At 39.1% G+C, this 27,740-nt stretch overlaps 1 protein-coding gene across 1 annotated transcript in view; it reads left to right on the top strand.

Moving 5' to 3' along the window:
• The window catches only part of LOC134536263 (uncharacterized), a 42,343-nt gene extending 16,536 nt beyond the window's left edge, over window positions 1-25,807 (top strand). The window contains exons 4-5 of the mRNA XM_063376018.1: window positions 11,310-11,618; window positions 23,221-25,807. Of these exons, the coding sequence (XP_063232088.1) occupies window positions 11,310-11,618; window positions 23,221-24,101 (1,190 nt within the window). The 3' untranslated portion in view covers window positions 24,102-25,807. The remainder of the gene's footprint in view (window positions 1-11,309; window positions 11,619-23,220) is intronic.
• Window positions 25,808-27,740: the final 1,933 nt, after the last annotated feature.

Raw genomic sequence — 27,740 nt, 5'->3', positions numbered from 1 at the left:
AAAAAAAATTCATTAAAATCGGATAGTAAATGAAGATTTTAAAGATGGCGGGCGTAACGGAAATTGCAACGGTGGCGACATAATCCAAGATGGCGGTCATGGTATCCTTATTCCTAGAAATGGCTTAACTGAGGCTTGAGTTAAGGATGCTTAAGCCAGTTTTAGGAATTTTCAGCCGCTGGGATTTTTAAGGACTAAAAACGGGAATTTTTCCCTCGAAACGGGAAATTTTTCCCTCGAAAAGAGAAATTTTTAATTTGTGGAATTTTTTGAAATTTTTTGGCGGAACTTTTTTCCACAGAAATGGAAATTTTGGCGATTTTTGAGGAATTTTAGGCAAATTTTGCCCAATTTTGGCGGATTTTGAGGATCAAATTCAAGGTCAAGGTCAAAGGTCAAGGTCACAACCATCCAAGATGGCTGCCGTGACGTCACAATCCAATATGGCGGACCGTCTCCTCGCTCCTCAGCCTGAAGCCTGTGCCAGAAAATACATTCCTATACTACTTATCTGTGTTAGTGACACTCGCTGGTGCTTCTAGCGCGGTACCGACCAGGGGCGCAACAACTAAATTTCCAAAGGAGGGGGCAATATACCATTTTATAAAGAATCATCGATCCCCCTATTTAAGCGGGGGTCCGGCGGTCCTCCCCCGGGAAAATTTGTATTTCAAGGTGGAAAATGGTGCTATTTAAGCAGTTTTATTATCTAAAAATTGATTACACAGCACCGTGTTTGCCCCCGTTTGCCCCCACTTCAAGGTTTCAGAGGGGGAAGAAAATACCCTTGCCCCCCCCCCCCTGTTGTTGCGCCCCTGCTACCGACAATTATGATATCTGAGCGGTAAAAATGTAACATATATTGCGTAGAAATGAAGATGAAGGTGCAATAAAAGTCTCTTGCGTGCTTTCAAGAAACTGTAACGAGTGTTCAATGCCCGGAAATTATTCTGAATTCACGCGGTTTAGCCATTTTCACGGAAACAGAACTTTCACTCTTCTAACGTGAAGTACGGATACAGAACTATTCATCTGCCCTCAGCGTATTTTTAAAACGGTTTTCGTAAACAGACTCCCCTCGGTTATCTCGAGCTGTCTTGGTTTATTCTGAAGCTCTGCACACCGTGTGTGTGCCCGGGTACTCGGGACGCCTGGCCAAGGGGTACCAAGGACGACACTGGCTCCTTCTTACACAGACTGGCCCCGTGTGGGCACTTCAGGCAGTAGCATCTTCAATTATTCTGCTTCTAATATTTCGTGTTTTTGCACGTGAAGTTACATTAACTCATAATGCAACCATATTTAATCTATATATATAAAAATTTAGCTTCCGTATGTATTTGGCCGCAAAACTCGGAAAGTATACGATGGTTTGGATTGAAATTTTTACAGAACATTGCATCTTAACAGAAGAGTGTTTATATGAAATAAAAGTTTGGGAAAATCCACCGGAAAAGTCGGAAAAAAAAGTTTCTATAACTAAATATCATGGTCACCCAACTTAGTTGTGACCACGCTCGACGATGGTGTACCTTATTGTCGAAGTTCAAGCACATCAGGCTACTCGACCATTGTGCCTTGACGACTATAATTTACACAAATATGTATATATATATATTTCAAGAAAGAATAAAAAACTTTATTTAATTTGAAAGTATATTCTTTCGACTCTATTGATAAAAATACGTTTAAATTAAAAAATACATTTCGTACAATACATTTGAAAATTAAATAATTCTTATCTTATAGCTTATATCTTATATATTGCTATTATAATTTGTTATAATCACGTACGTTGTTATGATAATTGTTGATATATCAAACCGGTTGTCATATCAACCCTGTTGTCATAGCAAAATGTGTTTGTTGATTTTTCCAACAATAATCTTTTAACACTTTTGTTTTGTTTTCTAATAAGCCAAATATTGATTAAGCACAAAATGTGTCACTGTGACCAGTTTATGTGTATGGTATCATTTATAAATGTTTAATTAAAGAATGGAATTGGTTGGATTTCATCTGTAAAGTGAGTAAACTTATGTTTTATAAAAAAATTGTGATTTAATGAAACACTATTTTCAGAATTTTGTATTTTGTATCCAACAGCAGTCATATTTTCAAGACAATTAATTGAAGTTGGTAACGGCACTGTACCTACAAATCCAGAAACAGGAAAAATCAGCTTATCATCTGATTTATGCAACATCGTAGATTCAAAAGAGGAATTAGTAGACAAGGTATTCCAAAACATCGAAACAAAATTCAAAAATCATGCATGGTTGAGCGAAAGAGCCATTCTAGCGGCTAAAAATGTTGACGTACACGATATGAACAATAGTATTATAAACAGAATCGAAGGTGAAACAATGACATACAAATCTATTGATTCAGTAGTGCACCAAAATGAAGCAGTGAACTTTCCAACGGAATTTCTCAATTCACTCGATGTTCCAGGATTACCACCACATATTTTGAATTTGAAAATTGGTGTGCCAATTATATTGCTTCGAAATATCTGTCAGCCTAAATTATGTAATGGTACACGATTAGTAGTTAAAAAATTAATGGATAATCTTATTGAAGCAACAATTTTGATTGGACTTCATAAAGGTGAAGACGTATTACTTCCACGAATGCCACTTATTCCGACAGATATGGCGTTCGAGTTCAAACGACTTCAATTTCCAATACGCCTTGCGTTCGCTATGACCATCAATAAAGCACAAGGACAATCTTTGCAAGTGTGCGGTTTGAATTTAGAAAATGAATGCTTCTCTCATGGACAGTTATATGTCGGGTGCTCCAGAGTCGGTAAACCATCTGATCTATATGTTTATGCAAAAAATGGGAAAACAAGGAATGTAGTCCTTCCATTAGCTTTACAATAAAAATATTTAAGCTAAACACATTTTTATTTCTTCTATTACATTCCACAGCCATGCACAGTAAAATATTAAATTAAACAATGAATTAATATTAAACTGTGCCACAGCAAAGCGTGGCCGGGTTTAGCTAGTTGTTTATAAAATGCTTAGCTCTCGGTATACGGCATTTGGTGGGAGTAATTTCGTAAAGAAGACGGAAGTCAAGAAACGGAAATGTAACCACGGTGCTGCCATCTGTGGTGGATGACACGAACCAATGTTCACAGAGACAAAGTGAAACTTTATAGTATTAACGGATTAGTAAATTCTAGTTTTTTTTTTTTTTATCTTTTTCGCTTTTGTAGGAGCCGTTTAACATTTCACTCTGCAAATCAAATAATTCGCTAGTCGACGTAGTTGCCCCGGTAGCTAATTCTAGCGTCGGGTGTGGAAACTACGTGTGATTCGCATCAATAAATGTAGTTGAAAACACTATTTTCGTATATTTATCACGCTCGAAATATTTTTAACAATTCTCCGTTAAATGTTGTGTCCGAGTTTCCTATTATAGGTTTATTTGCAACATGAAAACTCATGAGATTGCTCGTTACCGAGGTTAGATGTTTACAAATCACTGGCGACTACTGAAGGACTACCTCACATTTGTATCTCGTTTTTAATGGTTCAGGTATCTTTGTTATGTCACTTGATACCTTTGTGTCGTCCTATTAGCTCGTGGGTCTTTTCAACTTAAAAAAAAACTGAAGTAACTCTGCCGTCACCCGACCTCTGTGAAAGGCCCGGGGGGTACCTGACGGGCGCTACGGGCGTCGCGATGCTCTTGTTGTCCGGAGGGGCGCCAGGCTAGCGGGCTGCTAGGCCGTTGGGGTTGGGTCGTGGGTACTCTGCCCCCGCGTGCCCCGCCAGGTACACGGCTTGAATGTAACCTGAATGGTTCTCCCTTTGTTGTGAAGGCCGCTCGGCCGTGTGGAGGACGGGAGATTACGGAAAATGATTGGTGAGAATACATTTAATTTAGGAGTTTCACCGGGGGTCCACGTGGGTACACGGTACGCTCTACAAGTCCGCTCCGCGGTTCAGTCCCGCTACAAAAACTCTCACCAACACTTGGCGACGTCTAGCGGTTACACAATTAACAAGAAAAAAACACAACACTACGTGACACTGAAATGGTTACCGCGGCAGTCTCGCGGGACGTGGGTCGATGCTCGCTGGAGACGGCCAGCGCCGAAAGTTAACGGGTGCAGGGGGGGCTCGATGAGCGGGCTGCTAAGTTCGGAGAAACACTTACGTGAGTGCAGCCGGCAGGCATATGCACGGCGTCCTTAATTAAAAATACTCTCGCTGGAGTCGGCCAGTACCGTAAGTTCCGTGATACGATACGCAGCGCGGTATCACACTGAAGACGGTCGGGATAGGCCCGGCTCCGCAAGATACGCGCCGAGTCGACGTGGGCAGCGGTGAATTAATAAAAGGATTTAAATTTGAAGATGTAGTGCAGAATAAAAATAGTCAATGAAACTAACTTGAATGCTGCCCACGGACACACGTCTGTTCCCGGCGCGGAGTGGTTGGAGACTGCCGAACATGGCCGCCTCGCAAGGAAGAGAAGAAACTTTCTCTTCTTTGTGAGTCGGCACCAAAAACTTATAATAATTTAATTTGTTATATGATGAGTAAAAAAACCAACTCCAGGTGCTTGATTAAAACTTTGCACCTGGTAAATAATTGCTTAAGGCTTAACAGATGTTTTAATTGATTTATTAATTAAAAAAGCGGCACCAAGTTGGCGACTGTAAATTTAACTACAAATTGTCTCAATGAGCACTGTTTGGTTTGAATTCCCTTAGTTTGGCTAGACCACTATCATAGGCCAATTAATCAAGGCCAGTAGCCGCTGTGGCTAGTAACGAGGATTGTTTTCTGTCCCGTGCGTGCCGCGCACGCGCGGAGTCACTACGACGCACTTGCTCACTGCTTGTGATTACTTAATTTCGTCCTAGTGCCTCGTTTGGGAATTGTTTTCCGTAGTCGAGCCCCCGGGGTTTTGTGTCCTGATGTTTAATTCAGTTAATTGAGGTCACGCCCGGGGCGCTCGCTTGACTCAATCCGGCTGGGCAAGGGGCGCGCTCCGAAAAACGGGATACGGTACTGGCGGTGCGGAGCACGGGCTTAACGGCCATGGTTGGTACGACGTCAACTCTAAGGGTAGTATTCAGATGCGTTGAAAAGACTTCGTGCGTAGTAGGCTATTTCCGCAACCACTGCCGCCGCTGACGTCACAGCGCGCGACCACTTGCCGAAGAACATCCGGAATAGAGCGTACATTTTCCTAAAACCTCCACCCACGAGCCACATGCAATAGAAAACCCGCCCGACAAGTAGGTAAAAAAAAAAAAACTTACGCACAAAACATGACTGTAATCACACCACAATAATTACAGTCCTCACACAGATGACAACAGCAGTGCTCGGTGGCATGTTTTCACTACAGCACACTTGCACACCAGCTCACTTGCATACTTCCACATTCGGACAGGAGCGTACGCAGAATTTAATTCCGTGGTAGGATCAAGAGCGGATCCAGAATGGTCAGGGAATGGCCAAATTAAATTTTCTAATACAAATTTTAGTACATTTAGAATCGAAATATTTAATACATTTTATTTGTGGTACAAAACATCCTATTAGGTATCTAAAGCAATGCAGTAAAATAATATTTAAGTAAGTTTGGTAAACTATGATAAGGGATTAGGAGAAAATTTAAAAATCATTCAGTGATGGGGGGGGGGGGGGGGGATGGCATGCCACTATGCACCCCCCTCCTCTGGATCCGCCAGAGTGTGGAATGGATAGGAGGGAGGTATAGAATCACTTTTCCCGCTGTTTGCTTTCAAATTTTTTTCCCCTTTGTTGGTGGTAATGATATACAGTAGAGTCTCGCTAATTCGGACCCCGCTAGTCCGGACATCCGGTTAATCCGGACGGATATAAAAATACGTAAATGATGAATAAGAATATTGTGACAAAGGAAAATAAGAAAATATATTTGTAAGAGAGGGTCCTCTTGCCCTCAGTAGCCGGGAGTATTACCGCTAGTTTTCCGCTCATCGTCTTTTCCAAGAAGTGACTCACTCTATCTATACCTGCGAGTTGTTTTGTTTTGTTCCCTTCAGTCGATGGTTACTCGTGCTGGTGACAAGTGTTTGTGACAGTTTAATTTTATTCAGTGCGAGCATTGTATTGTGTACACTTATTAAGAGCAACGTAATGGCTACTAAACGTAAGAAAGTGACTGTAACTATGGAGCAAAAACTCCAAGCCTTATTTCGTATTGATGCGGGTGAATCATTAACTAGAATCGCGCAAGATCTAGGAGTGGGAAAACAAACTGTTTCTGATTGGAAAAATAATCGGAAAGAAATTGAAGATTTTTGTGCTAAAATGGTGAGTAAGGACAGTCTGGGTAACAGAAGCACGTTAAAAAAACCAAAAAATGAAACTTTAGACGAGACTTTGTACATTTGGTTTTGCCAACAACGTGAACAAGGCGTTCCGCTGTCGGGCGTAACATTACAAGCGTTCGCGCTCAAACTCAATGAAAAATTAAAAGGTGACCCTGCTTTTACTGCCAGTGTGGGATGGTTATCTCGTTGGAAAGATCGACACGGTATTCGTGAACTTAGTGTAAGTGGTGAAATGTTGTCAGGTGACAATAGTGCAAGTGAAGACTTTAAAGTAAAATTTGAAAAGTTTGTTAAAGATGAAAACTTAGAGCCTTGCCAAGTGTTTAACGCTGATGAAACGGGATTAAATTACAAAATGCTTCCAAAAAAAACATTAGCATCAAAATTGGATTCTGTAGCCAAAGGTCATAAGGTAAAAAAAGAAAGAGTAACTTTGCCTCCTTGTAGTAATGCTTCTGGCAACTTGAAAATTCCACTATTGGTTATAGGCAAATCGGCTAAGCCTAGGGCCCTTAAAAATCTTAATAGAAATGCTCTTCCAGCCCAGTACACTTCACAAAAATCAGCATGGATGGACAGCAAAATTTTTAAAGCTTGGTTTTTTGAAACATTTGTTCCTAAAACAAAAAAGTTTTTAAGAGACGAAAACGGCCCAGAAAAAGCTGTGTTGTTAATTGATAATGCACCATGCCACTCGAGTGAAGAAGAATTGCGAGACGGTGAAATTTTCGTAAAATTTCTGCCACCAAACGTGACTGCTTTGATACAACCAATGGATCAAGGGGTGATTGAAGCAATAAAACGGCGATATAGGAAAAAAAGGATCATGTTTCTTTTAGAGCAACAAGAAGCAGACCCGTCAGCTAACTTAATGGATCATATTAAGAAAGTGACAATGAAGACTGTCATTTACTTGGTCGCAGAAGCATGGGAAGAAATTAAGCCGTTAACTCTTCAAAAAAGCTGGAAAAATTTGTGGCCAAGCATTTCACAGGATAAACAGGGACAAGACGAAACTCAACCAACTTCAACTAGCTTTGATTTTGTACATGTTTTTCAACAGTTGGAGGGTTGTGCCAACATAGAGGAGAATGACATATCAGAATGGATTAACGATGACAACGGTATTGGTCATCAAATGTTAAGTGAAGATGAAATCGTGGAGGCATGCATTGCAAACACAGCAACTGAAATAGACAGTTCGGAAGATGACGATGGAGGTACGGAGGAATCAGCTGGCCCAACTCATGGCGAAGCGACTACAATGCTGGAGGGGTTGCTGAGTTACTTTGTGAAGCAAAGCGACACAACGTCTGCTGAGCTACTGACGTTGAGGCGCCTACGAGATCGCACGGCAAAACGACGACAATCTTCTTTAAAACAAAATAATATTACAGACTTTTTCGAGTAAATTGATTGTTTTTAAACTTTGATTGTTTTATACTTTTTAATTACATGTAGGTATGTACAATACATATTATTGTTTTATATATGTTACATACATATGTATATAGTTTCTTAAGTACCTTATAATAAAACGCAGTTGATTTTTAAGCATAAAGATTTTTTATTTAGCCTATAAAACTTGTTTTTGATACATTTTAAAGTTGATTACGGATGATCCGGACTTTCGGTGATCCGGACAGGGTCCGGTCCGGACAAGTCCGGATTAGTGAGACTCTACTATATTTAATTTTGGGATTTTGGGCCCGGCGGGAGGATATATCCTCCTAATTTACTCCTCCCTTGCGTTTGCCCCTGCGATTCGTACACTTGCACAAATATTATACACTTGCATACTTGCACCCTTGTTTTAAATAAGAGGGTCATTTATTCTAAAAGTAAATAACTTTTTTCTCTATTTTCATTTAACATAATGAAACAAAACTTATTTTACAACCAGGGCCACCAACACCAACAGTGTTTATGGGGGGGGGGGGGGGGGGGGGTTGCAAAAGGGGCAGATTTTCCTGGGCCACAACATACTCAACTCAAGCGAAATAAAAAAGGGAATACACAATTGATTAACTGAAACTAAAACTATTGTGTTATACTATAATTAAATTTGAAGAGCTATTAAACAAAAATTTGAATATAATTGTTTAGTTTTAAAATAATTTTTTTTCAATACGAAAGTTAGTGATATATTTATTTTTTAAAACGTCATTTTTTTTTAAATTTGTTCTGAAACAGTAACCACAATCATTCCAATACAATTTTCTAAACCAACTACATACAGGTCTGGCGGTGTAGTCCTATCGAGAGAGGTAGAAACCAGGCCCCAGGTTTCTCTTCTTCAGTTTCAGGTGAATAGTGTGTAAATGGCATATTTTGGCCGATGGAGTATATGATCTTTTTTTTTTTCAACCCAAACTCTGTCCTGGGCCACAAAATGTCTGTAGTTGGCCCTGTTTACAACACATAGCTATTTTTATACGTAGTCGCCATACAAATTTAAATATTTGTCATAGCGTATCACCAGCTTTTCTATGCCTTCTGCACACTCAGTTACTGCCAAGTTGTTGAACCGGTCATTAACGTCCTTTTTTAAGTTCGTTGTCACTTCCATTGTGGTTTCCGGCCAACAAATCCTTCACTTTGGGTAAAAGATGGTAATATTTTATTTGAGTTCATCAGGCCGGCCCGAGCGTTCTTCATCATGAATATTCATTCTCCCGCCATTAAACATGATGCACCATTATCGAACAGAAGCTTCATTCAAATCATTACCACAAACCTCGTTTATCTGTCTGTAAATTTCGACAGGGCAGACTTTTTTTCCCACTTTCAAAAAGCGTATTTCACTACGAACCTCACACTTGGCGGGATCTGTAATTTTGTTACACTGTAAACAGTAAACGACCGTTGTAGCTCGCTGTTAGCGTCACACTGGAGAAGCAATGCGATTGTGGGGGTGTTGGCAGAACTGCGCGGCTCGTCACATCAACACGTTTTTTACTATTAGATTGACCCTCGTATTTGTGTACGCTATAGTGTTCTTATCCTTCCAACTGTGAAGCTTCACCCCTAATACTCCTTTTATTCACGTGTTTCCACGAACGCCGCGTTTTCAAACTGAAATGCGGGTAGTTACGATTCATAGCGTTGGGCGTTTTCTAATACCACTAGCCGTGTGACCGATGGGATTTCCCATCGGCAACACCACAGGAACCATCCAAACAAGAAAACATGCTTTTCAGAAATTTTTTTTTCCTTAAAGTAAAATAACAACCATGAAATGTGAATTCCCTATAATTAAAGGCATAATAGTTCTCAAAAGTATTTGATCCTCAACAATTACCAAAACGCTGATACAAACTGACATTTATTTATAAACAGAAGCCTAAACACCAATTTCCACATTTCTAACTTCAAAAATGACAAATTTTCATACAAATTTCATCCCCTATTAAAACCCTTTAAGGGATGAATTTGCAAAAAGCCTTCCTTGGTACTCACCTACGTTATACAAGGAACTCCTGTGCAAAATTGCATGCTTCTTAGACCCACCGGTTTAACCTGTGAGTTGTATGTCAGTCAGTGAGTGTTCGAGTTTATGAAGTAGATTGTGTTGTATGGTATGTTATTCATAGCGCTGCGATCCGCCGCACAAAAGCATGATTGCCAATAAATACTCCCACTCCCTCCAAGATCCCTGTTACAGCTTCATTCTGCTGATTGTTTGGTGTGAAATTGTACTGAGAAGTAAGTCTGGGAATGCTCAGTAAGTTTGAAGTTGAATGTTTTATTTAGGAGGTAAAAGTGAGGCCGTGCATTAGGAATACCGCCTGTGAACAGAATAAAAACAAGGAATTTAAGACGCAGCAGTGGTTGGTATGACTGCACTGGAAATACTAAAGATGGGTTTACGATTTAAAAACTTAAGAATTATAAAGTTAACCTGTACGCCGACAAGCACATGGTTAAGTAATATCCAGTTTATATTTGAATTAGTGGTCGTTAATTCAGCCAATAAAAATAGGCCAGAAAACAACCATATTATTTAAATTGAACTTTTGTATTCGTAGGTGCCGTCGGTATTTTAAAGTGTATTTTAGTTTGGAATCTTTTCTGACTGATAATTTTTTCAACGTAGCGTTTTTATACAAGGTCAAATTGATTATGTACCAATTTGAAATACCCTACACATGACTATGATTATACCTAAAAATTGCAACATTTCAGCTCGTAACCTAGAATCTGTACACAAATCAGAATAGAAGATATAGCTATATATATATATATATATATATATATATATATATATATATACACACAAGTTGATGTAATGCTAGTAACATCTATTCCAAACCACCATACAATGACTTTACTGTTAGAAAATATATTCATTAACTGAAAATACATATATAGACTCGTATAATAGCAAAAATGGACTAGAAACACATCAAGATAATCAATTTCAGAAATACAAAAAGAAACTTAATATTCCAATGAAACTTTTTTTTGTTTTAATTTTTTGAGCAACGTATCTTATAATTTTTTAACATGATGCTAGGAATTCCCTATTTCCTACTCCTTCGTTCTAAACCATAACCTGCTTTACCAACGAATCATTATTTCGCTCCAAGAACATATCACAATGTGCTCTGATTGGCGCTTCTCATATTTTAGTAAAAATATATAATATAATCCGCTCTGTGAAGTCTTAAAGTCCACATAGATATTGGATATTTCAATCTTTTTGCTATAATGATAATTTGGAACTATTTGCCCAAATTATTTTTGACATGGCATAAAACAGACCTAGACCTTGTTGCAACGACTTGTTTACTAACAGGCTCTAGTCTAGTATGCGCCGCGAGGAAATAGCTTATATTATTTCACGCGGGAGACTACAACTGCCATGACTTAAAAAATAGTTAATTTTGAATGGTAACCTACGTTAACAGCGCGCGCGTGAATCAGAATGCAAGAGAATGAGGCGGACGTGTTGCAGCCCTGGACGAGACGTGGTTCGTGTCGCGCGAGCTGTGGCAGGCGGGCCAGCGCTCGCCCTACCTGCCGCTGGTGAACACCACGCTGCGGCTGGTGGTGGTCACGCACACCGTCACCAAGACCTGCAACTCGCTGCACTCGTGCGAGCTGCTCGTCAAGAGCATCCAGAGCATGCAGGTGGCGCACCAGGGCTACCAGGACATCTCCTTCAACTTCCTGGTGGGCGGCGACGGCCGCGTGTACGAGGGCCGCGGCTGGTCCGTGCACGCGCCCGTCTGCAACTACCAGTGCATCAGCGTGGCCTTCATAGGTGCGGCTTTACGTACACCTGCACCCTTCTTTTCAGGGAACACATGTCATATCCGCAGGGGCGTTGGAACCGGGGGGGACAGGGGGGACGTGTCCCCCTCAACTTTTTGGGTGGAGGGGACTGTCCCCCCCCCCCCCCAACTTTCTAGACCGTGATATTTTTATTTTATAATATTATTCTGCCCAACTATAATTGTAATTTTTTCACTCATCAAATTTTATCTTAAGGAAACAATAATTTTAACATCGATGTATCCGATGGTTAGATACAAAAACTGCTTAAAAAGCGCTATTTTGCACTTTTAAAATCAAAATTTTCCGGTGGAGGACCCCCCCCCCCCCAACCCCCCGTCTTAGTAAGAGGGGAATGCGTTTACATGACATCAAAATCAGTATTTGCCCCCCCCCCTCCCCCAACTTTATGAACACAGCTACGCCAATGCGATATCCGTTGCTGATCTGTTGCCCAAATTCCGCACATGCGCAGAGCTCCCTTTTTAAATGGCGGACCCACGCCCGGCGCTTTTAACTCGTAGGCTATATATTCAAATTCGTGAACAACGAATTGGTGTGCCGAATGAAACTTTATGATAGCGAAACTATCCTGAGAGTACATTTTGTACACTTTAATTGCCATAACAAAATAATCGCCGCGTAAAACGTACTTCCAGAAAATTATAAAGGCGGTTCCATTTTTGGAGATGGTGCTGCTATCTCTAGAATTTTTGCCGTAACAATTGTTATCTGTGGATGCGAAACGTCCGCTAGAATGCGTTGGAGCCTCACGCAGGGCACCGTTTATTAAAACTGTTGTCGTTCCGTTGCCTTACTGGGATTCGGTTTGGAGACTTCTGGAATTACGGCTTGCGAGTCAGGTTACGGTTGTGTCTTAACAAGGCAGCGCTTATTCGCTAGCTTACCCGAACGTTTTTGGAATACCGCCCCCAAGTGTCTTAACCGCATTTAAGTAGTCACTGGGGCGGCTCCAAGGCTCCGCGACTAGCGGGCATTTCTATTAACATGGCTTCTGTCATGTAAAATTCAATTGTAGAATCTATTCATTATATAACGTAAACGTCATTTAACAGAATTTTAATAACGCTAAAAATCATATTTGTTTTTCTTATTACTTATTTGTTGTACTTTTAACATCGTAATAAATTTTCAAAATATCGTCTATCTTTATAAGTTTCTGGTTGGCTTAAAAACGTTGTTTTAAAAGAGTTTATTTTGTATAGTAAAATCTTTAAGGTTCGCCTCCAGATATGATAACCTCTAAAAAGTAAATAAATCGGCCCACGGTCGCGTGTCATATGTCTCATTTCATTGCTGTTCAACCGGCGATCCCATACCTCACACGTCATGCCAGCGACGTCGCTGCAACGTCTATGAGTAACTTTGTATCCTCGGGTCATGCACGTTGCTTTGTAATGTGCATGTTGTGTCTGTTTGTGACGTGTTTTCAATGTTACAGCAACACTGAGGTTCAATTGAAGTACAGAAGGTCTTTGATTAACGTACACTGTAATTTGTACGGACATTTCCGCGACACGAGTTACGAAGGGGCGGAGTCGGTAAACTACTTGAATAGCCTGTACATACATCGGTATCCCAGCGCTCCACTGCTTACGCATGTGAATAATTCCCGCATGCATGCATAATGGTTATCGAAGGATGACGCCACTGTTTTCAAAGTGTGTCTGCATATAAAAAGGAGTGCAAGACGCGGGGCTAATACGACGGCCATTCAAATATAAACAGGAATCTCGTTCATTCGACTCCAGTAGTGATGTGAGCCGGGAAACGGTGGCGGGAGAATGGAGAGGATAGGCGTGCACACGGCCAGATACACGAGAGACTAACACCGGTCAGCTCCACGGTTTTTGTGTGAAAACCTTGCGTTGTTGTCACGTCAGTCCGATAGATAGCAGACTGTATGCCCAGTATGAACCATGGAGGCACGTCTTACCTCCGTGGTATAACAATATATATGTTTAATACATATGGTACCAACATTATGACAACGAAAATAACCTTTTTTCAGTTAGACAAACATTTTTTTAAATAATTGTTCAGATATATGGGAAAAATCAACTCCCAGTGCTCCAAATTTCCCAAAAGGAAGTTTATCGTGATAGAAATAGAACTTATCTATAGAATATTTTGTAGTCACTACTCTCTCCCCTACGTTGTTAGCTAGTATAGAGCTGTCTGGTACTATTAGTCTCGACTGTGTTTTACACGGCCCTCACATGTCAGCCATGCCAGTATCGCTATGACAGCACCAACAGAAGTTGCACCACATTATATTAGTTTTCTCGCCAATCGAAGGTGTGAAATCGAGTGAAATTGTGAAGAGTATCCAAGAACAAAATCCAAGAATTAGATTGGTCCCAAAAGCTTCCAAATGGTCGTGATACAGTGGAACATCAAAGCCGTAAACGGCGTCCGGCGACCAGCGTCAATGAAGACTGTGCGTGAACTTGTGGAAGGTCCGAAGGAGGCATTAGCTGCGGTCGAACAGTACCTACGTGCGCGATTGGCTACTGGGTCAACAATTTTTTTTTCAGTAAGTGATCAAAAAGCTTCCAATCCGATGGAGAAAACGTATTTCTGTTGAAGTAATCTATGTAGCAAAATATACATTTAATTTGTATGTTCATAAATTACCAATAAATCTGTATGAAAAAATTCCTGTTTATGTTTGAATGACTCTCGTATTTAGGATGAACGTGGCAAATAAAAAAATAGCCAACTCACCCCTTCCACCTACGTGCGTCCGTATCAGGGACAGGGCCGGCGCGTCCATATAGGCGAACTAGGCAACCGCCTAGGGCGCCAAGTAGCTGGGAGCGGCGCAGCACGACACATAACAGCTCATATACTATGTTTAACGATTATTGAAACTAGATGAAAATGGATTTTTGTAACAGTTTGGAATGTTTATATTGATATAAGTAATTATTAAAAGTCCACAGCGACCTGTTTATGATTTGTAATAAGTAAAAAACTAAAAAAAACACAAGCCTGCTTACATTTGATTGTTGACAAAATCTTAGGCTTACGTGATGTATTTTGAGTCAAGGAAAATTTTTTTTGGGCTGTCCGGGGGGTGGGGTGGGGGATTAAGGTTTTTCGCCTAGGGCGCCAATTTACCTTGCACCGACCCTGATCAGGGACGTAACTAGACTAGGTTCCATCCGGGGCAAAAACTCCGTTTCCCCCCCCCCCCCTTCCTTTTACAAAACAATCAAACCAAAATCTCCCCCTTCAACACCTCATATCGCCACCTCCACTATTCCAAATATTTTTAATTCAATTTATATTGTAAATAAATATATTTATTTGCAATTGGTTATTTTTTAATACATCGCAAGTTGTGTAGTACGTGAAAAGTACCAATTTTTATTTTTATTTTTTTTACGATATACATGTATGTAGCTTTCAATACAAATATTTCAATTCAGCTGCCCTCCAAATATGTTTGTATTCTTAACACTACGTACGATATTCGATCAAATATCTATAGTAAAAATTACTCTGGCAGTTATAACCCCCCTTCCCCCAACCCACCAATGCTGCGCCCGGGCACAAGTTACGTCTCTGGTCTGTATGACTACGGTATCTGTGCAGGTCACTACAGATTTGCCGGGTGATGACGTACTCAAACCATTATATTCCAAACAGTTTAGTAGCAAGTCAGTGGCGTAGCCAGGATTTGTGTATGGGGGGGGGGGGGGGGGGTTAAGAAGCATGGGCCCCCCACCCCCCTAATAAAGCGGATGGTCCGGGGGTCCACCCCCGGAAAAAATTTGGGTTTTTAAGGTGTAAAATAGTGCTATTTTAGCAGTTTTCGGTACTTAACTTTAAATATTATAATGGTAAAAATATTATTAATTTTTTCTTAAAAAATTGTTTAGTGATGAAGTAAGAAATTAAGTAAAGATATTTTTATCAATCCAAGTGCCTTGTTTACGTCCACTCAAAATCATAAATCATTCTCGAAGCTCGACAATACAAAAAAAAAAAAGGAATAAAAAGGGTTGGGTTTCGGCAGAACTGATCTATTCCTGGAAACAATTAGCTATAGCTTTGAATATATATACTGTATAGAAGTCGCGAGTGGATAGGATTTACTCTACGTTTTTCATAATCGTATGATGAGCAGCTTGGGAACTTCACCGCTGCAGTGCGCTGTCGTAACGCCCTGTATCGTCTTAGTTGTTATTTACACGTTAGAGCGCAGCGCTGTCGCCTGCTGTTATACCCCGCACCCCTCATCCATCATTCACTGCAGCTCAACGTCGTTCAACAGGAGGGGGAAGGGGTGTTTGAAGAGTTCGACACTTGTCCGCTTGGGACCACCACAAGTCGATGCCTTAGAGATGGTGGCGATTGCGGCGGTGAATTAACCAACTACCTCAAAACCGTATTAGAAATTTTAACCTGGGCTGGCGACTTCTATACAGTATATATATTCAAAGGCTATAGCTTGAAGAGTTACATGACACCATGTCGTCGTCTCAATTCTATACACACACAGCGATCCTTACACTTTTGGAAGCCCAGTCAACACCTGCTTATAATTACCGCGCTGGTTAAATACAGTAGGTGTAAGATATTTTTGAAAGCTTGGGACCCGTCACGGCGTCACAACCTTATAGCTTCTGCTCGCGACAGGGGTAGGGGAAGGGAAGGAGGCCGGTGATAGCAGTAAGACACCCAGGCTTTTAGCTAACCTGCTTTCAGTTAAGAAAAAATAATTGGTGCTAAGGGGGGGGGGGGGGTTAGAACCCCTAACCACCCCCCCCCCCCCCCTGGCTACACCCCTGTAGCTACTGAACGTTGTGCAGTCCGTTGTGCAGGCACCGTGCGTCCGCGGTGTGTTCACCCGAAATAAATAATGATTAAGTTCTTAGTTTTCTTGCGTTCCGTGAAATTTTATTATGTAACTGTTTAGTTTAACGTAGCCGTATGGAATAAATAAAATAACACAATAAATCGGCCTCTAGTGACGGGACGCTGTCCGCGCCGCTGGAAGAAGTGACGTGCCGCGACCGGATCGTTGCGGACAGTGTTTCCTCGTTTCACGGCCGTACAACTGGCGGATGTTTACGAGTGCAGTTGCCAGACCGCGGATGACTCACTGTCCATTGCGAATAGAGATCAATACAAGAAGCCGGTCCGTGAAGTTACGGGCCGGCCACCCGCTCTTGAGAAAACCACCTTGACTAATCTGTTTGCAACCTTTACGCTTACTTTACCAAAGCTTTAAGGCGAGGCCACGCAGAAGGCTAGGCTATGTCCGCTATGTTCGCCATGTATGCCATGTTCCCAGCTTTATGTGGCCAGACAGGTCAAGACTAGTTCGCGATGACGGAGAGACGCGTTCCGTGGGATTCGAGTGAAGATTCCGACGATTATGATTTTCTGCTAGCTCTCACAGTTCGTGAACGATAAAAAAAGAGAAGAAAATAAATGGAAAAACTTCATCTTTTGATGAAGCAATTGCGTTTGAGGACAAACAAATTTATGGATTATTTCAGAACAAATACAACTCAGTTCGATAACATTCCCTTGGAATCAAATCCCAGGCATTGTCCTTCATATTCTGCCTTCTATATTCTTACATCAATTTATTCCATGAACATGGATATTTTCGTACTTCTTCAATGAACTTTTCCGACATGACTATTTAAAGCAGAAGTACATCCCATTTCCGCACAGAAACAGGTGTTCGTTTTATTATCTGCGCATGCGTGAAGTCAGCGACGTTTAGAAAATAAGCCGAGAACCAAACACCCGGTGACTTCGCCAGATTGCCAAAACAGACCCAGCGAGCACAGCTTGGTGTGGCCAGTGACACGTGAGATGCAGCTGACATGTTTTACTCGCGTAGCGAACATAGCGAACACAGCGAGCATAGCGCTCTGTGTGGCCGGAGCTTTTTAGGGTTTTGCTTTTTTAAGGGCATAGTTTCACTATTTTTGCGAACCGGCGTGTTATTTGATCATAATTTGGGCCAGCATGACTTAAGTTATAGATATATCGAATTATATCTATTGAAGATGAAAGTCCAATCTATTTTTAGAGACATCATTTAATGCCATACAATTTTAACAAAATTAAATAAAAATGTTTAAAATCAGACGTTTTTAAAGATTTAGTTCCTTCAGTATTAACAAGAATCTACAAGCAATTAAAATAAAAAAATATATAATTATATTTCTAACATATCTTCAGACCTGTAGGTATAGTCACACTTTTGATTACTTTTGTAGATTCTTTTAAATTAAATTTTTTAATGTTTGACACGAAAATTTACTAGTGAATATATTTGTTTTTAAGACGTTTTGATGTGTCTTATTTAAAGGAAGAATGTCATCTCTTGACTTTGGTCTTAGTCTCTTGACTCAAATCAGAACCATAGACGTGCTGAATAAGCAAAATCAAAAGTGTCCTCGTATACTAAGTACAAGGTTAACGGATAGTTGTCATTAGCGACAACAGAGCGCAGTGCAATGCTCGCTCGTCGCGTCGCTCGCTGGCGGCATGTCACGAGCCAGCCGTTTCTACATCGCATTTCGGGCATTTCTGTAAATCTGGAACGTAATTTACATTGTTCCTTGTACGGAAACGTGATATAGTTAACGGGCGTTTTTTCATCTTGATATGTGTATCTTATTTACTTCCTGGTCCCACACTCTGTACCCATTAGGCGCATATCATACCATTCTGCTTGGAGTAGCCTTGGTATCCAATTTATCTCTTTTTGGCAGTTTGATCATCCAGGCTTTGGCTCCAAAGACCTTCAGTTTTGACAGATCATTTTTACCCAAGTATATGTCTGCTGGAATATTTCCTCCTAGAGCAGCTGTGGGTGACCGATTCAGCTGATGCGCAGCTGTGCGAATCGCTTCACCCCACAAGAGCTTTGGCAACCCTGTTTCAGCAAACATGGTCCTAACCTTATCCATCAAGGTCCTGTTCATTCTTTCACTAGTGCCGTTCATCTGCGGTGAGTACGGTGCGGTATATTCTAATGTAACACCCTTCTCAGCACAGAATGCCTTCAGTTTCCCAGACATAAATTCTCCGCCATTGTCACATCTCACTCTAGCAGTGCAGTTTGTTCCAAAGCTAGATTCTAGGTGTCTAACGTAACTTATCACATTTTCTGCAGCTTCTGCCTTTGTCTTGAGTAAATAAACTACACAAAAATGTGAGAAATCGTCAGTTATGGTCTGATAATACTGTTCACCGTTTATAGTTTGTGTGGACATTGGCCCTCCAATATCTGTGTGCAGAAGCTCTCCAATGTGGGAGGATTTTGGTGAAAAGCTCTTATGGAAAGGTTGTCTATTAGCTTTTCCTTGCCTACATGCATCACAAACCTTACTTGATGTGGGTAATCCCATTTGTTTCAAACCCTTATGATTTAAATGTCCAAGTCTCTTATGCCACAGATCACCTTCCTCTGCTACTGAGCACACACCCTCTATGGGCCTACACGGTGAGAACTTAGCAACATATAGTTTTCCCAGTGTACCACACTCCAATATCAGCCCATTGTTGTCCATTATCTCTGCCCTATTAGCCTTGAAAATTACTTGCTTACCAGAACATACCACCTTCTTGACAGACAATAGATTTAGCTTAAGGTTGGGTACAATGAGTGCTTCTAATTTTATTTTCTGTTCATCATTCCGGAGCCTAACTATCCCTTTCTGTTTTGCTATTAACTCTTCACCATTTGCCACCCTTATTCTGACAGGTATCTCCAGGTCTTCCACATCTGTCATAAAGTCTTTTATATCACAAGTGACCAAATGGTCTGTGCACCCAGAGTCAAGAACAAACCTTATCTCTTGTAGCTCACCTCCTTGACCAACACACACTGACTCTTCTGTTCCTGCAGTTGCGATAAATGTAACCTCACTTTGGTCATTGCAGGTGTAACTTGAGTTATATCCATATCCAGAAGCACGAACGTTTTTTTTGCCTTGCCCTCTCGAGCTCCTGCCAGACCAGTCATTGTTCCCTTCTCTACCTGAGCGATTATTTCTTACCTTAGGACAGTCTGCAATCAGATGCCTAGGGTCACCACACCCATAACATTTTCTTGTTGGTCTGTTTCCTGCAACAAATGAAGTGTTTTCCACATGCTCCACATCTGTTTGTATGTGATTTTGTTTCAATTCTGCATCCAAAAGTCTTGACTTGACAAAGTCCAAGGTTAGATCTGTGTCTAATGTTTCTAACAATGTGATTATGTTGTCATAGCATTCAGGTAGGGTTTGGAGCAAATGGCAAACTTTATCATCCTGTTCCATTTTCGATCCCATTGCCTCGAGATCGTATACCAGGTCATCAAATTTACTGAAGTGTTCCTGTAAAGTTGTTGTGCACTTCAGAGTCAGTAGTTTCTTTCGCACTAGTAACTTCGAAATCGCACTCTTCCTTTCAAAAACACTGCTCAAAGCTTTGAGCATATCCCTAGCCGACACTGCTTCCCGTCGAACCTCTTTTTCGTCTAGTAGCAGCAACACACGAAATTTCCAATTTTTAAAGTTTGTATCTGATAATTGTGGATACTGTGTCGACAAACTCGTAGCCAGGATTGCACAAATCAAACTTGCCAAGATTATCTTGCTGTATCCTGTATGTTACTATCTCGTTATTTCACTGTACACATATTTGCCTGAACACAGTGGCACTTCTTCTGGGCCCATAACCTGTTAGATTTATTATATTCATTGTCAGATACAAAGAATTTCCACATACACTTACTAACACAGCACACCAGCATAACCAACTCTTCCATAAAAAAACGTCAACAGTATATCCAACTTTACCAAAGATAATTCCACATCTTAACAATTTTTTCCTGAAAAATTAACAAAAACAATTTTTTAAATAAAAAAAACATGTCAATATATGACTGGATAATTTAACCCATGGAGAGATTTATTTAATATTTAGTAAGGTTTTATAATTGTTGTAACTTACGAACTTGTACTTTTTCTTTAAAATAATTATCTTCTAACTTCTTATATAACGGTACAGATTTTTTTAACTTTCATATTTATAAAAACTATTGTAAGATTTGTTAAATTTTTATTTGTCGATTGTTGCGATTTTTAAAATGTTTACTTTAGTCAAAATACCGCATGTAGATTAAAGTGACTATATGCACTCACACACATACACACACTTGCTTTTGTGAGTGCTAAATTCCCTGTTTCATTTAGTGAATTATTGACAAAGTGTAATAAAATTACATAAATTTAATTTAAAAAATGCCCGCTTGGGCAAGCAGATCATGTGACAATACACCCATTTGTGATTTATTACAGAGAGAATAATAAACTTAAACATTTAAGTTTTGTTGTAATTTCACCATGTTTGGAGCATAACACTGTTTCTGTGTATACATTCCAAAAAAAAAAAACTTGTCGAATTCATGACAACAAAGTTTCAATCAGTGCCAAAAAAGATTTTTTAATACTCAGATGTATGCGCTGCACAATATAAAAATAAGAAAAACTTTATCAACATATGTTATCATAAAAAAGAGTTTGGTGTAGAGGCAGAATGGCATTTTCCCGCTACTGCCCATGGAAAAGGACCATGTGATGGAGTTGGGGGCTCAGTGAAGAGACTTGCTACAAAAGCAAGCCTACAACGTCCATATGACTACCAAATTTTAACACCCATCCAACTTTATGAATGGGCAGTTGAAAATTTATCTGGAATTAATTTCACCTTCTCCACACAAGATGAGTACCTATGTTGAGTCTGAGAACTTTCTGAATAACTGTTTCAGCCAAACAGTAACTATTAAGGGAACACAGAAATATCATGTTTATATGCCTGTAAATTCAATTGTATCAAAGATGAAGATACAACAGAGGAAACAGTGACCGTCCAAAAATGCCCCGAAAAACTACATATATAACGTTGTATATGACCAAAAGTGGTGGCTGGCATGTATGTTGGCAAAGAATGAAGAAGATGAACTAAAAGTGACATTTCTGCATTATGCTAGTCCTTCATCATTTTCATATCCAAGAAAACCGGACATTTTGTGGATACCACTGATAGATGTAATTTGTAAAGTTGATCCCACCCCTCATACAGGAAGGATTTATGTAATAACATCTGTAGAAACCATAAAAACTTCACAAATCATTAAGTTCTGAATAACTTTTGCCTAACATGTGTTAAAAATTTAATTTTAAGTTAATGATTAATGTAATATAGTAAATTTGTAGTAGGTAGGCTAACAGTTTCATAAAACACCCCTTTTTAAAATTATTATTTAACTATGAACCCATTAGCCTCCCAATTTGAAATTTTGAGAATCACTTACCAAAAGTATAAACTATTTATAGGAATTTTTTACGAATTTTCAAAAATGTGTTTTTTGAGAAAATCAAAATCAAACTTTTGAATCTGATACCTTAAAAACACTTTTTATAACAAAGTATAATGTGTTGTACATCAAAAGAAAGAGCATTTAAAACTGAATAAAATGACACCACACTCCCATTTCTTTAGCTCAATTAGGAGAAAAGCTATGGTGACTTCAAAATATGTCATTTATGTTGTTTTTGGCGGATTTTTGGAAACTTTACATAGCCGTAATTTTGAAACTGTTTGAGATATTTGAAAAAAACATTGCCATTTTTCTTAATCTCTATGAAGACAACCTTCATACCAAATTTCATCAAATTCTGAGGTGGTCAAGTAATTTTATTTTATTTTGGTGTGTTGATTTCATACGGAATTACCCAAATTACAACTGTCTTTGTCCTACTTTTACTATTCTAACTGATGAAGTATACACTGGGATTGTGTTCTTATACACTCTGAAGTGTCACACTCTTAATTCATTATTAGATAATATTACAGCAAAATCTTGAAGTAATAGTGCTCTGGGTTTTTTCCACCCCTTGATGACCTGGTGGGTATAGACTATCCTTGTGACGTCGCTCGGAGGAGAAAGCTCTGCATTGCGCACGTCACACTATGTGAGGCTTGGGGCTGTGGCAAGGTGTGCCTGCATGGCAATGCTATGGTATCCCAAAGGGTACACTACAAGTTTATACCCCATTTACCTTCCATATCCAGTTACAATGCCACATTACAAAGTTACAAAATGGCATTGCTACAACATACCTGGCACCTCTTTGTGCTGTATGGGATGATGTATTTTTCCCACCTATAATTCTGAGGATGAACCTGGTTTTAGAGATTTCGTGTTTGTCTCTGCTATTTGCTCAATGTCATTTTGACTGCTAGGGTATCTACTTAGTTTCTAGCTATTCTCTTTTTCTGTAATGTGGTTTTCACTTAAATGTGTTGTCCTGTATTTTTTTTAGTTTTTTTACTCAAGTTAAGCAATGATAATTGTCACATAAAAATACATTTTTCAGTAATAATGATGCAAAACATTTTTGGCAAAACAAAATTCTGATAGTTTACATTCCAAGTCATAAATTTTGTACACTTGTAAACTCTACTACACACACTAAATGTTTAAGTTCTTACAAAGGTCCAGTTGACATACCCATGTGCTTGATGGAATTAATTTCTTCCAGGTGATTACCGTAGTTACGGTTACAACACCAAAGTTACGCCGGACCAGATCAAGTACTTCAGCAAGCTGCTGGGGCAAGGTGTCTCAGAGCAGTGGCTGTCATCTGATTACTACATCATACCTCTGTGCCTGATCGAGAACACCGAGAGCCCAGGCGATAAACTCTTCTCAGCACTGCAGCACATGCCTCACTTCTCCCAGCATCCTTTCAAAGTCATCAACAACAGCTGCAGCTGGCCAACACCTCAGCAAGGCATCGAAAATGATCCTAACAGCAGTCCCAATAATGAACTTTCAGGTGCTTCGAATGGACTTGCAGGTGGTTCTAATGGTCAAACAAGTAGTTCTAACATTCCAGCAGTTGGTTCCACCAGTCCTCCCAATAGTACCAATAGTTCCACTGGTCTAGCAAGTGGTTCTAACGGATCTGCAGGAGATTATAATAGTACCACAAGTAGTCCCAATGGTCAAACAGATGGTCCTAAACCAGTTAGTGCTAATGATCAAGGAGGTGGTTCTAATGATCACGGAGGTGGTTCTAATGATCAAGGAGGTGGTTCTAATGATCCAGGAGGTGGTTCTAATAATCCAGGTGGTTCTAATAATCCAGGTGGTTCTAATAATCCAGGTGGTTCTAATAATCCAGGAGGTGGTTCTAATAATCAAGGAGGTGGTTCTAATAATCCAGGAGGTGGTTCTAATAATCAAGGAGGTGGTTCTAATAATCAAGGTTCTATTGGACCTGCAGATGGTTCTCATGGTCCTGGAGGTGGTTCTCATGGTCCCGGAGGTGGTTCTCATGGTCCTGGTGGTGGTTATGGTCCTGGAGATGGTTCTTATGGTCCAGGCCTTAATTTTGGTAATAATCATGTTTCACGGTAACTGCGTGAAGCTTACATCGACGAGAAAACTTAATGAATCAGCTAAAAACTCTTCTCGGACAATATTCATTAAATACTTTACATGTCTATAACATGAGAGTATGGTTTTCTCAAAATATGTGATGATAGAAAAATACTGACTAAAATGGTAACTATTTAAAAATGATACAGGAACTAAAAGAGATGTACTGTTTTTTTATGGTGGTCCAAGGTAAATAATGTACCTCAGTGGAACTGGAACTTGTGGTACTATTCTTGTCACCCCTCCCCTTGTGGCTATGAGGATATTCCTCCAATCACTATTTTTTAAGCAATGTGTTGTTAAATAAAATAAATAAATACAATCAACATTCTTTGCTACATTGTCTACTCTGGTTCAGCTATCTCATCCAGACAGTGCCCTCAACAGCCACACAACTGCCACAAACACTGCATTTGTACTGTCAAGTGTAACATCTTAAAGACCTTGCTACCTAAGCTCTTACACTGTGTGCAGATCTTCTACACAATTTAAAAACTGTTCAAGATATCCAAGCAGGGTCTGTTTACAAAAACCACTCAGAATACGCTGAGGGCGGCTGAGTAGTTATGTTTATGTAATTCATTATTAAACTACATATTTTTATAAGAGTGCAAATAACTAAAATGTGTTTTTTCATAATAATTTTTAGGCATGAAACACCTGATCATTTTAAAGCACTTTAAGGACTTGCATTAAACCTTTATCTTCATTTCTCCACCATATAATATTACAGTCTCCACTCAAATCTCATAGTTTCCTATCCACGACGAGAAAATGCACGCCAGTTCTGAGCCTTGCACTCAGAGGTGATGCCATGCTAAAAGCACCAGAAAACATCACACTACCATCCAGCATCACATCCCTGATTACGCTGGCTACTTAAGAATGTTTTAGGGTGGTATTCCAAGACATAAAAATAAGGGTTTAGGTGTTGAATATGTTACATCTGTACTCTAACTGTATTCCTAGTGCACAATACTGCTCCCAAACCATTAGATAGGACAAGACCAGTCCTTTATTTTTAGGGAACGGATATTGATGTCGTATCTGTGACCTATCTGTTGCCCAAACTTCTGCCCATGCACAGAGCTCATTTTTTTGATGATTTTGTCCAGACGGCGGACCTGCCTATGGTGCCATTAACTTGTATATATTCACTTCCGTGAGCATCAGGGGAGGTACCAAGTGTATTGTTGTGCCAAATGAAATTTTATGATAGTGGAACTATCTTGGATTACATTGTGTACACTTTAATGATCATTCAAAAAAAGAATCACTACTTAAAAAGTACTTCAGATAATTAGACTAGTAAACTTTAATTCCCATAGTTTCTTCCTAATTTTTGTCGTGTCTCTGTAGCAGAGTGGTAAAGTGCAAGGTACTTAGAAGCAAGAGTATGGTTAGTAGCAAGTTCAATCCTCCAACAGTGGGGTTCTTTTAAAAAAAAATTTTTAATGTATTATTTTATTATGAACACTATCATTAGTGTAATAAAAATTAAATATTATTCTTTTGAGTAATTGCTATAACAACTAATACATATCTTGGTCTGTTGGTCTGGTTATATCACATGAGGTAGGCCTATGGCCCTTAGTTTTTATTTAACATAAAAATAAAACATTTTAACAAAATATAACAATAGTATGTATATGTGTGTATATAAATAATAAATTTTATATCCTCCATACCATGAAATATATTTCATTTATAAAAACCATTTTACCAAATGTTGACAAGTATTAAAAAAGACTATTCATCAGGTGTAAACCAATCACGCTTATTTTTGTTGTCTTCCATTACTCTCATGTAAACGTAAATAAATAAATGATGTGTAAGGACACGTCAAGTAGCATGGTCATTCTATGATGTGAAACTGTTTCTAACCTCGCGCAGGGAAACTGTGGCATTTCTGCCACATTTATTTCCTTGGTGGTTTTATATGGCTTTAAAACCTTGGTTTTTTTTTTATTAATTTATTTGGTTGCTTATATATTTAAGATGTTCTGTAATTTTTTAAAATAAATTTTAAGTTTTGTTGTTTTTTGCTCTTTTTTTAATTCCTGTTGGCCGATAGGCGCAGGCAGAAGGCCATGGCTTCCAGAAGGTTATAGTTCTTTCAAATATTTTAGTCAAGTGTAAGGCTGTATTTTAATTAAAATGTTGGTAATAATTTTTATTAAGTTTTTTTTTAAATTTAAATCTTAATATATCTGGCTGTATTTTAAATGAACTTTAAATGTTAGGTCTCAGTGAGTGAGAAATTTTAGGCAAGATTTTAGTTTAGGGAGTGCTGTGAGAATGCGTGACGTATGCATGTTCCTGGCTTATGCAGTCACGACGTGACCGGGAAACAGACGACATCGGCACATATAACTTAGGTGCTTTAACCGCAAAAGAGTTTCCGCTACTTTCCGCAGAGACACAATCTTTACGTGCAAAAAATTAATTGTGATGTATCGAGTAACTAAAAACTTCTATGCCTACACAGCGGGAGTATTGCATAGCTATGTGTGAAATACATTGTTACATTAATTAGCCTTACGATGGAGCACATAAGAGGAAGAATGCTATAGACGTGCTCGATAATAGACGGAATGTTTACATGTAAATGGCTATGAACATTCATTATTTACATCACACAGGATCCTGGTGTCAGTTGGCGTGTATGAGACAGTAAACTAGTAAAATTGTAGTGTTGAATTTTGCATCTTGAATTACGTTTATAAACGGTGACGATTTTTAGTATCGGCTCACACATGAGAAGTTCAGCTGCCTATCGTAAAGATGTGATTTCAAGATATAAGAATTATGTTTACATTGGAACTGCCACGTTAAAGTGCAATGTTAGCCACGTCACGCCCTTTTAGATCGCTTGGTAGTGCACACAACGAATAATATATTGCCTGGGCAAAGGACTGTAATGAATACATTTATGTAATTTTATTTAGATTTTTTACATGCATTTTGTAACAAGACATCTTGCCATAAAATATACGGGAGCTCCCAGCTTTATTTAGTTAATTGCAATAATAATAGTTTCATATCTATATAAATGATGATTGTATTTTATATTATTATTATGTCTTTTTTAAGATGATATTTGAGCATGTTAAAGAGTACACTAGGAAGTCACGTGCATTTATAGGAATATATGTGATATAGTTGTAAGGTATTTTAAGGCTATAAATTTTAATTTTTTTTATTTGTAATTACATTTATAGGAATTCCTGAATCACAACCTTTTTTTTTTTTTTTAAATGTTTGAAAATGATACAGTAGTTATGAGGATAGATTTTGTCTGGAAATAAATGAAGTTCAAAATAAAGTTACAAAAAAAGTTATTTATTTATTTTGAACTGCTACTTCAAAACCTAACTTTATATATATTTTTGATAGAAAATATGTTAATTAATTTTTAATTGTTTGTCCTTTGTAGTTTTGCCTGCACCCTTAATGAAGGGTTTAAAAACATCTGATAATTTGCATGAGTTTATGAAGTTAAATAAAAATTGGTATTTATTATGTTGTGCAAATAAGATGCAACCCTGGCCGGGTGCAGAAGTTGTCACCTTTAGTTCAGGTGAAGAGTAAAGGGCACAAAATGTTTACAAAACGATT

Source organism: Bacillus rossius, chromosome 1 (assembly GCF_032445375.1).
Source record: "Bacillus rossius redtenbacheri isolate Brsri chromosome 1, Brsri_v3, whole genome shotgun sequence".
In the NCBI taxonomy this organism is placed as follows: Eukaryota; Metazoa; Arthropoda; class Insecta; order Phasmatodea; family Bacillidae; genus Bacillus; species Bacillus rossius.
Note: the sequence above shows the minus strand (reverse complement) of the source record. Positions and strands in the feature narration are given on the sequence as shown.